Source organism: Rutidosis leptorrhynchoides, chromosome 10, assembly GCF_046630445.1.
Source record: "Rutidosis leptorrhynchoides isolate AG116_Rl617_1_P2 chromosome 10, CSIRO_AGI_Rlap_v1, whole genome shotgun sequence".
Classification (NCBI taxonomy): domain Eukaryota; kingdom Viridiplantae; phylum Streptophyta; class Magnoliopsida; order Asterales; family Asteraceae; genus Rutidosis; species Rutidosis leptorrhynchoides.
In genome coordinates this window covers 49,560,252-49,572,447 of record NC_092342.1, presented here as the reverse complement: position 1 = coordinate 49,572,447, position 12,196 = coordinate 49,560,252, and the positions used below count along the sequence as shown (strand labels likewise).

Genomic DNA, 12,196 nt, shown 5'->3' with positions numbered 1-12,196 from the left:
CCACAGGTTTGGAGTTATCCTCCATTAGGATTTTGTGGGTGTAATAGGAGGGACTAATACCTTTGATGTCGTGAATTTTCCACGCAATGGCCGGTTTATGGGCCTTTAGCATGGTTACAAGCTCAGTTTTCTGACCTGATGTAAGAGAAGAAGAAATAATTACCGGGAGCTTAGAATCCTCTTGCAAATAAGCGTATTCCAAATGATCTGGAAGTGGCTTCAATTCTAACTCGGGAGGTTCTTCAATTGAAGACTTGCTCCGGTAATCAAGGCGGTCAGTCAGCTCATAGCCGTTTTTTATCAAGGCGGTCAAAATATCCACCTCTTCAACTTGCAACTCTTCATCAATTTCCACCAAAGAACATTCACCCGAACCCTGTAACTCTGGGAATTCCTGTAAAAACTCAGACTGGACATCCACAGTGTTAAGAAAATAACATGTATCATCGGTATAAGCAGGGTATTTAAGAGCATGGTCAATTGAGAATGTTGCACTCAAATCATCTATCCTAAGGGTCAATTGTTGGCCATAGACATCGATGATACACCTAGCAGTATTTAAAAATGGCCGACCTAAAATAAGTGGAATCCGTTCATCCACTTCCATATCCAAAACCACGAAATCAGCGGGAAAACTAATGACCCGGTCTTAACTAGCATATTCTCTATGATTTCGCGAGGGAATTTAATAGAGCGGTCAGTTAGGTGAATAGCCATACGAGTGGGTTTTAACTCCCCGAGGTCTAGCTTAAGATAGATAGAATAAGGCATTAAATTTATGCTAGCCCCTAAATCCGCCAATGCCCTCCTACAATCTAAGTTACCAAGAAAACAAGGGATGGTGAAACTCCCAGGATCCTCAAGCTTCTCGGGAAGCTTATTTACAACTACCGCTGAACATGCGGCATTCAACCTGACTGAAGACACATCAAGATTTGATCGAAAGTAAAAACAATATTTTTGGGTTTTTAGATTTATAAAACTTAAAGCAAGAAAGTAATTAAGATAATTTGATATCAAATGGAATGAAAATGCTCGTTTAGACCTTTTACCCTCGAAATTAGATGTTTTTATACTTTAGCCCGATTTAAGACATAATACATGTAAATTACTCAGTCGACCCGCCAAGAGTTCTCTTTAGCAAGCACTTAAACTAGAATTACTAGATGTAGGGTTCCCTGGCACCTAAGACCTTTTTGTTTGTGACTAATTAATTAACTAGATCAAAGATTTGAATAGCAATTGCCATTGTGTTCGCTCTACACAATTCACCCCTATATCGTCTAAACGTTTAAACTTAATTTACCCCCTTAGTCCGGTTTAGAAAACAATCAATTAAGACAAATCAATTGTAAACTAGTGTATTAAATCAACAAGAGTTCTCTTTATCAAACAAATACACTAATCAATCAAGTTTAAAAAGTTACACATCCATAAGAATCGATCTTTTATTCAAACTATTGAAATAAATAAGCATACGTTCGTAAACCACAAATCATAACATCCAAAACCTCGGTTATTAATCTAGACAAGCATTAAAAGTTTAGCCAACAATCATGGCTGAAAACAAAATCATAAATAAACAATTAAGAGAATTCATTATGTTGATAAGAATTAAACCTAATGAAAATAGTGATCTTGAATGATTGACGAATCGAAACACGTTTCCGGAATGATTGAGTTGAAATGATGTTGGGATTCCCCAAAAATCACCAAAAGTTGCCCCAAAGCTGCTGGAATTCGTCTGGATGAAAGAATGAATATTAGGGTAAAAATTCGGGCCTTAAATAGAGTTTCCAAAAAAATGTTGGCCGACGTTACCCACGCCGCGGCTATAAAGGCCCACGCCACGGCTTCCTGCTACAACTGAACCCCTACTTTAATAAATATTCTGTAAACAAAATACGCTTGTTCACGCGCCGCGACCCTTGGACCCCGCGCCGCGGCTTACTGCTATTTCGGATTCTTGCTTAGATTTTTACATATTATCCACTAAATCTCAATCCGACTTATGCACTTAACCAAAACTGGTACTTATGATAACACAATGAAAATTGTACCTCAAAAGTCTTCAAACTATGCTAATCAACGCTTCTCGGTTCCTAAACTCGAATCTTCACAAAATCAACCAAAACACTCCAATTCGTATCCAGACGGACCAAATAACGACCGATATTGCGAGAGAAATAATAGATGAAATACGCAATATCACCTACCCACGAAGATGGAGCGGCCAAATACGATACCTTTGAACCAATGAGTGAGGAAACAACATTTAACGCATCCGACCCGTTAACAAAAGACATAAACACATACCTTCGCGATGGCCAAAACTTAATCTCCAAAAGCTTTCTGACTTTGCCGAAGATCCCTTCAACCATATGATGAGTGACTGAATTTCCAATCCAACCAATGAACACGGTACAAATTAGGTTCATCGGAAGAATCAAAATTAGTCTTGGAAGCACATCCGGCACCGGACTGAAACTCTGCCTCTCTGATCGCCGATAATTCGAGGCCGGACCGGGAGAACCTGAGTGGTGAATAGCTTTCCAATAAGGGGGTTGAATCGTATACTACTAAATTTTGCCATACACTACGAAATATGCATTACAGTGTTGTACAGTACAATGTTTTAATGCACCTTTGGTGGTGTAAGGCTAAAACGTAGTGGTGTACGGATCAACTCCTTTCTAATAAAAATGAGAACACATTTGGGTTAAGAAAGTCGCTTAAAGTTGCTGTTTTGAAAATGATTAAAGAAAATAGTTGAGAGAAAAGGAGTTGAGGAATTTGGCGAAGAGATGCTAGCCATAAATGCTTGACGTGAGTAGTTGTTTTTTTTTACAACTAATAGTGGTCTAGTCTTCAATTATAGACTTATAATATTAAAAGAACAAAGAGAGGAAGTATATATTTTATGAAGTATATTGAAATTCCTACATTTTACACTATAAAAATTACTACAGATGCTATTCATTTTTTTAAAGGCAACAATTTTATTAATAAGAACTCAAAGATATAACTCGAGAGTTTAATAATACATCGCACAATTAACTATGCTAAACAAACAAGTCGTTAAGCTAACATAATAACAAAACTTGAATAAATTACATGACAATTGATTGAGGATTATGAAGCCAAGTATGCCAATCAAACGATTTTGTCTTGCACCTTTTTTTGATCCACTCGAAAGATTTAGTTTGAATCTCACATAAAGCAACCTGAGAGGTCCAACATTTTTTGTTGAAGATCATTTGGTTCCGATTCCACCATATGAGATAACAACGTGACCAAAGAACCGCTTGTCAAATCTTTAAACCCATATCCGTCATTGAACCATTCGAAGCACCTTGAAGAATTTCGCTCAAGCTAGACGACGCGAACATATTTAAACCCCACCATTTGAAAACCTTTTCCCAGACGTCGAACACACGTTTACAAAAGAGCAAGGCATGGTCAACTGAATCCACCCTGTCGTCACAAAGAGGGCAACGAACGGAGTGGAGATCAATCCCACGCTTGTCAAGCTCGATCAAAGTTGGTAACCGCTTTTTCCTCGACCTCCATATGAAAATTTCCACCTTCTTAGGAACCAAATTATTTCTCAAAGTTTCCAAGATGTTTGTACCTAAATTCAATGTTTTATCATCAATAAGAAAAGAGAGTCTTTTGTTGTAAAAAGCCATTGTTCGATCCTTCCCAACGCCAAGAATCATTTTTATCCGGAACAAGAGATACATTTGCGACTGCTGATGTTAATTCCGCAAACTCAGTAGCTATTTTTCTGCTCGAAACCCGCATCCATGCCCAGCTTCCATACCATGAAGAACCATTCCAGCACCACCGATCCGCAACCGACGCTTTCGTGTTTGATTCGAGATGAAACAGTCTCTTGAACCTGACAGCAAATGGAACGCTACTAGCCCAAGAGTCGAACCAAAAGGATGTGTTTGAACCGTTCCCAATAACTCTAGTAAATGAATTCGTGAAAGGAACACCCGTAGAATCGATCTTCGCACCTGTTTTGATTATATTCGCCCAAGTAGAATTCTTTGAACAACAAGGTAAAGTATTAGAATTGCCCAACCCATCCGATGACCCCTAAATGCTCGAGATAACCTTGACCCACAAGGAGGTGGTTTCGGTTTTGAACCTTTACCACCACTTGCCGATCTAGGCTAAATTTTTGCTCAATAATGACCCCAAATTTAAACCTCCTCCCTATAAAGTAATAAAATCTCGTCCCATTTTACCCAAGCAATTTTAGAATTTTTTCCCGACCCGCCCCAAAAGAAAGAACGGCTCACACTTTCAAGTTTGTTTATCACATAAGGCGGGGCACGATAGAGTGAGAAGAAGTACAATGTGAGACTATTTAGCACCGATTTAAAAAGAGTCGTGCGACCACCAAAAGACACCAAATGTGCTTTCCAATCCGAAAGACGTTTTTCAAATTTCACAATAACCGGCTTTCAATTACTCATCTTTTTCATATTAGCACCAATTGGGAGTCCAAGGTAATTAAAAAGAAGTGAGCCAATGTTACAATCAAAACCTTTAGCCATATTCACTATCTCAAGATGATCCACCCGTAACCCGAATAAGTTGCTTTTTCTATAGTTTATTTTGAGTCCCGAAATGAGTTCAAAGCATTTGAGAAGTTTCATGAGGTTTCGAATGTTTTGAGTACTCCACTCACCAAAATAAATCTTGTCATCCGCATATTGGAGATGTGAGATACAAATTTTGTCCTTTCCAATTTCGACACCCGAATAAAGCTTGTTACATACCGCGGCCTTAGTTAAAGCATTTAAATCTTCGGCGGTAAGGATGAAAAGAAAGGGAGATAAGGGATCTCCTTGTCTAACCCCTCTACCCAATTGAAACTCTAATGTCGAAGACCCATTAACAAGAATTGAAATAGATGCAGAGTTAAGGCAAGAAAGAATCCATTTACGCCATTTTAACCCGAACCCCATGAATCCCATAACCTCCATTAAGAATTCCCAACTCAAACTATGGAATGCCTTCTCAAAGTCAACCTTGAAAATTAGACTTTTTAGTTTCTTTTGCTTTATGAATTCAATGGTTTCGTTTGCGATAAGAGCCTCGTCCAATATATTTCTCCCTTTTTATGAATGCACTTTGTTCACAACCCACTAGTTTCGGGATCACTTTTCTAAGGCGGTTTGAGAGTAATTTGGTGACTATTTTATAATAGCTACCAATAAGACTTATCAGCCTATATTCATTCAAAGTAATGGGGACCGTATCCTTTGGAACAAGCGTAATGAATGATGCATTACATCCCTTTGATATCTCCCCATTTTCCCAAAATCGTTGTATGGAATTACACAAATCAACCTTAATTGTATCCCAATATTTTTTATAAAAACTCAAGTTAAACCATCGGGACTCGGAGCCTTCATAACCGCACAATCTATTATCGCCTCCCATATTTCCTTTTCACAAAATGGAATTTCAAGTTCATGGGCTTCTGAGGTAGTAAGGCGAATAAGTTCTGGACCATGGAAGTTTACTGGCCCAGAAACGTGGGCTAGATCAGAACATGCGAGCTGCAGTTAGGACCATTGGGCCCTTCTGTAAGGCGGCCTATAACAGTAACATTGGAAGGCCCATTGTGATTTGCTGTAACAGAAACAGAACCCGTATGAACAACATCGGTTCATAACATAATATGTGGTCTTTCGTTAGCTTTTAATTCGAATATTTTTCGAAAATGACTCATAATTGTCTCTTTTACTTCATTCGGATTTTTATTCTAACTTTCATTTATATTAAAACCACGAATGTTGCTTTTATTATATTTTCTTTTGATGGAAGCGTGGAAGAATTTTGAAATTTCGTCACCTTCCACAATCCAACGATTTTTCGCCTTTTGATTCAACATGTTAGTCTTTATATTTTCTTTCTCAATCCATGCCTTTCGATCATCCAACCACTTCTTTCTTTAATTATCATTTAGATTCCCAGTTTTGGCTTTATTTTCCCATTCTTCAACTTTTAATTCAAGTTCTTTTATCTCATGATCTAGATTTCCGAAGGTCTTAAATCTCCAATCTTTAAGCGCAAACTTTACATTTTTTAAACGATCCCTAAACACACAATCTAATCTCCTACTAGTAACCGGTTTATCCCAAGCCTTGTTTATAATATCAACCACCCCCTCTTTGTTGAACCATCCATTATATACCTCAAAGGGTTTTGGTCTATAGTCAATGAACTTATCTCTAAGAATAAGGGGACAATGATCAGACAAACGTCTATCTAGTAGGCTAACTGAAAGATCCTTCCACAAATTAATAAATTTATCGTTGACCAAAAACATATCAAGCTTACTAAATTTGGTCCCATCATCACTAATCCTAGTAAATTTCCTACCATTAATTGGGATTTCAATCAAATTGTTATTCTTAATAAAATTGTTAAACCTAGATGCTCTAATTTGGTTGAAGACACAATTCAATCTATCCGCATTTTCTCTAACCTCATTAAAGTCACCACATATAACCCAAGCTGAGTCAATCCCACCTATAATACTATCTAAGTTGTTCCACATGTTTTTTTTACCCGAATCGTTGTGTGGCCCGTACACGTTAACAATGATGGATTCTTGCCCCGAGATGACCCAATTCCCATGTATAGCTAAGAGGAATTCACTATTAAGACAACTTGAAGCCACAAATGTTTTCGTATCCCAAACTAATAACATCCCACACGATTTACCCACCACTTCTTTTTGAACAAAACCACAATCACTATTTCCCCACAAATTATGAACCCAACGATCACTAAGATGCTTACATCTAGTTTCTTGCAAAGCAATTATATCCGATTTCTCATTTAAGCAAATATTTTTAACCCACCCGAACTTCCCTTTAACCCCAAACCCGCGCACATTTAGTGTTAAAATCTTCATAATCAAACAATTGACAAACGAAGAAAGGGACAAGAAACTTACTGTGGGTTGAGAGGGCTCCACCTCAACCCGAGTTCATGACCAAAGTCTCTTAATTCCTTGCTACTAATCGGCCCGATGTGACTACTCGAGAAAAAATGATTTGACTTAGATGTACGACTCTTCTCTCTTGGTTTTGAACCGCATGCCTTACACCTATGAGATTTGTCTAAATTAATCCCTTTTCTCGACATATCCTTCATTCTTTTGATTCGGGATGATGCTCTACAATTACTAATTGCTTTCCAGTAGAAAATACGAGAAAAGGAGATTGAAGACGATCTAGATGTATTGCTTTCCTTTGATTTACAGCTTCTGTTTGTATGTGTCAGTTTGGGGAATTGATTAGTCTCCAGTTTATTCTTCACCGCTTTAACAGAACTATTGTTACTTAGATTCTCACCACCAAGTCTTTCCCTCGGCCCATTAACCTCATCACCAATATCAATTGTGGTCGGTCCATCTTCGTTTCTGTTCACATTTTCTGTATTTTTAGGGCTAATAGGCGGCCCATTGGTGTTGGGCTTATTTAGCCCATTATCAGAGTTAACTGACTTATCTCTCTCTCCATTTAATTGAACGTTATTCTCTTCTTTTGTATTAACCCTAACAGTATCATGTGGCCCACATACATAATCATTATCTGTCTTGGAATTGGTCACAGCCGTACCTTTTTGTTGGAAACTGAATCAGGGCTATTATTACTCCTTGTCTCTGCCACATATTCTTCGTTATCAACGAAAAGCTCATTGATTCCAAAGCACCCAGACTGCTCATCTTATACTGTGACGTTTTGTTTTGCCGGACTTTCATTGACTTTTCCGGTGACCAGAATATTCCTTTCACCATTGTTTAACGGTGCTGATTCATGACGTGTTGCTAAACTAGGCATGTTACCTGACCTAAACTCATCACCAATTATGTCCTCGAAATCTTTAAACAAGAAACAATCTTCTTCATCCGATGGATAATATGATTCATCATCACTTTCTAAATCCTCCGACTCAATATCATTCGTGAACTGTTCAGATTCAAGATCAGTCCCAACATTTGTTTCGAATTCGGTAGCATCATCATCCAACTCTGTCCACCTTCTTTTCTCTTCCACAACATTAATGAAATACTCACGTGATTTGTGAACAAGTGTTACTGAACCATTTACCTTCTCCGGTTTGAATAGCTTTACATAAACCCTACCTCATTCTAGTTTTTGATTCCCTTTAAGCGAGCAATTATCCATCTCATAATTTACTCCCCACCAATCGGCAATAGACATGAACGTTTTATCTGTCCAGCAGTAAATTGGGACCCCCTTAATTCTTAACTATGCCATGCGACCTTCAGGACAAAATTCTTCATCCTATAATTGAATTTTGTGTAACCATTTTCTAAGTGGGTGAAAGGGGTCGTTTACCACAGAAACTGCATCTTCATTTGTGTTGAAGATGATTATGAGACTGAGGTTACCTAACAACTTGAACTCGAGATCTAGAAAACCTTCTTCATTAGCAATAATCTGTAGATTTCTAAGAATTTTGTAAGATTTGGCCTCACATAAAATAGCGGCTTTGAGGAGATCTTGATTACTGTTATTCTCCTCCACCTTCACAATCCTTTCCTTTTCCTTATCCAGTACATCACCACCTTGTTTTTTTCTGTTAAGAATCGATCTAAGGTCATTTACTCCCTCTGCGTTGTTCTTATTAAACTTGTCTCTTAGATCCTCACCTCCTATCTTTTCGTCTGACCCAATCATCTTGTTCCTTCCATCACTTCTAATCCATTCTCACCTACCATTAAGAACATCGTTAAAGCTACGTCCATCATGGAAGCTGTCCATAGGTGGGTTTATTCTATTATTGATGTTCATCGGATTGACTTTGGGCCATGGATCCACCCTAGAGTTTCTTGTGGTAGCCTTAAAAACTTTGATACATTCGCCATGTATCTTGACCGCCTCCAGATCCTCCCTAACATCTGTGAATCGCACAAAGCCAAAACGTTGCCCATTACGTAATCTCTTTGATGCTATATAAACATCCCTCACAGCCCCATAGGGTTTGAAGAGTTTCCAGAAATCGACAACACCCCAGTCGATCGGGAAATTGAAAAACATGTATGAAGTCAGTTGATTTTCGCTTGAACTCCTGTTTCGATGCCGATATTCGTCGCTGTACCCGTTCCGTTGCCTTCCCGTGCCTGTCTTCACTCGCCACTCTCTTTCTCTCTTTTTTCTCTCACTGCACTCTCTCTCATCTCTCATCTCTCATGTTTATTATTTTGGTTCCTTTAACTTGTTTAGCATAATAAAATCAATATTTTATGCGTAGATACATGATATTTTCACGTCAAATGATTTTTTGGCCCCTTAACAATATGTTCAAGCTCCATTCTTACTAGATGCTATTCATTTTTAATTATGGAAGTAAGGTGAAATAATAAAAAATATTTATCCGCATCTTGACTATTGAGGACACTTTAATATCTTGTAAATACAAAAATTAATAAGTTTAGCCCAAATGATTTTGTGAGAGTATAATGGTCAAGGTTTGAGTTGGGCTTTTGACAAGTATTCATTTGAAGCATCAATAAATAGAGATAAATTTTATTATTTGTATAATGAAATATTTAAATCTAAATATTTCTTCTAGCTATAGTTGATTAAAGAGTATAATAATATCAATGAATAATGAATAATTAATAATCTTAGTATCATGCCAGTAATGCTAATATTTTCAATTGTGCTTGATATACACATTGTCAATTTTTGGGTCCAGGGTTGATTACGATTTTGAGGTAAACTTATATTGTTTGTTAATTAATTTTGTTGTTAATAAAAAAAATTAATACAAAATAAGTCTATTCGAATCGCGTTTGACAAAGTTTGTTAGAGTGCTCCCAACAAAGACATGCTTCCTCCCGAGGACTAGCCGTCACATGAGCGTCACATCAGCACTTCCTCACGAGGACTAACCCGATGACTAAACACTACCAACCATGACATACTCCCTTAAATAAATTGGGACTCACTTATATTATTTAATTACAGAATGTACATAATTTTAATATTACTAGTACAATGAATAAATACATATACTCCGTCCTCAAACATTTTACAAAAGGGCTAGCACGAGGACTAACAGGAGGACTAGCCGCTGCCAATGACATCCTGCTGGGCTGGGACGTGGACGGGGAGCAAGACACAACCGATGAGAGCAGCCTTAGAATATTGACAACCGATGAGAGCAGCCTCGTATAGTTTTCCTTTCTAATTAGGTAGGCAAATTTAGCGAAGGTTTGAGACGTATTTTTGTGAGATAATGTGATGTTTAAATACACTTCTTCTGAGTGTTATATGTAAAGAAAAATGATGTTTTCTTATATGGTATCCTCGTAATAATTCTTTTAATATCATAGAAGTATGATTATGATATATGTCATCAATAAATTTTCTTTTGAGATTATTTTTGTTTTTATGTTTATCGATAATGTAAATTATTTTCGGGCAGATTTGAAGGCATGTAACACGTGCGCTTGCACATGGCCCATAATCCAAAGGGGCTAATAATCCAACAATATAAAGTACTTATGAAAAATTGTTATAACTGATGTTGGTACGTAACCTAATTTTTTAGTATTTGCAGGCCAATCAAGTTTATCTTTTCGTATTTGTAGACCACCAATATTTGAAAGTGATTTTGTAAGTCATCCAAACTCGTATAAATCCGACTAAAAACTCTTGAAAAAACTATAAAAATATACAAATACTCGTGTATTTGATAACAACTAATGTTATCTAAATAATGTTACTTAACAAAAGCTTGATTATTTGTGTTATTTTTTATATTTTTCTTATGACATTTTTGCCAGATTTGGCACGTCTTATGAAACAACACTGATATCGGCTAAAAAGTCATGTTTTCACCCCGGTATTAAGGACTAAAACCAAGAAAGATTTGAACTTTGTCTGCAAAATACCCACTTCATCGGTTAGAATTGAAGAAAAAGTAATTACGAAGGCGGTGCAAAAAGAATCAAGAGAATCGGAGCTAAAACGAAGATTATAGAGCAAAAACGGTGAAAGACAAGAAATCAAGTTACGATCCAGTGAATCAAGGCTGACCATCAACCAAAAACGGCCTGCCATATGGCTTGCCAGTATGGGGTACGGCCTGCCAAACGGTCCAGCAAACGGCCCCAAGAAACGGGCTGCCAAGCAAACGGCTTGCCAAATACGGCTCACCAAACGGGTTGCCATACGGCTTGCCAGCCGTTTGCAGGCAAAAACTTTGCTTATTTAAAGGGTCTTTGTCATTTATTCCAACACACACTTCAATTTACTTCTTTCTCTCTCTTGTACAATATTAGTCATACTCTCAAGGCCTTCGACTCAGTGCGGGAAACCTAGTACCCGGAGAAGAACGCTGAAGATTGTATTAGGAGCGGTCTGGAGTCTTGAAGTTATCACTTTTGTATTCAGAACTCGTTCAATCTACTGGTACTTCTATCCTTTATCTTATATAATGTTTTATGATATTGTTGCCATGATTAACGAGTAGTTATCTTTAGTGTATGTTATGATGTAAGCAGTTATAATGGCGAAATAATATTATGGTTTGTGTATGCTGTCGAAATGCTTTCCGATTATGCTTTAAACTCAATCGCTTTTCCAACTAATAGAACGTAGTTATAGGCTCTGTTATTGGGAAGTCGCCAACCCCTATTCAGAGTACACTATCTGTGTCACCCCTTGGTAAGAGAAGTCTATCGGATACAACGTAAGATCGACTGAGGCACACCGGTTGTAGTAAGTCTATCAAGCTTTGGATTCCGACTGAGGACTCTTTCGTAGTGAAACATCTAACTAGACCCTTAGTACATTGTGGGTCCTAGACCATGCTAGTGTAGTCACCAAGCATATAAACTTCGTACGTGCACGCTGAAGCACAGCGGTTGTTGTAAGCTGTACCTCTGCTAAGTAAGGCCATGGAACACGGTTAGTGTTGACCAGTACACTGCACCATAACGCGGTCTCAAGCATTGCACCCCGCTTGGGGGATTCTTAGTTAATTAAGGAACTGTTTGTTTAGACACATAAAGGATTGGACCGTTTGGATAACCGAACGTGTTCATGGAAGTCAGCTTGACTTGACCATGGTGTTCTTTATGGTTGAACTCTTTTTAAGGGCCTAACTATCTTTCAAAACCAATCAT

General features: G+C 37.7%; 1 protein-coding gene across 1 annotated transcript; it reads right to left on the bottom strand.

The window, feature by feature from the left end:
* Positions 1-5,974: 5,974 nt before the first annotated feature.
* LOC139870261 (uncharacterized) lies at positions 5,975-6,943 on the bottom strand. The gene has a single exon (XM_071858095.1). It carries the CDS (start codon positions 6,941-6,943, stop codon positions 5,975-5,977), a length of 969 nt encoding a protein of 322 aa, XP_071714196.1.
* Between the last annotated feature and the right edge of the window lie 5,253 nt (positions 6,944-12,196).

What these genes read in the sequence shown, in the direction of transcription:
- LOC139870261 (XM_071858095.1), bottom strand. Translation starts at nt 6,943, where the DNA reads ATGAAGATTTTAACACTAAATGTGCGCGGGTTTGGGGTTAAAGGGAAG.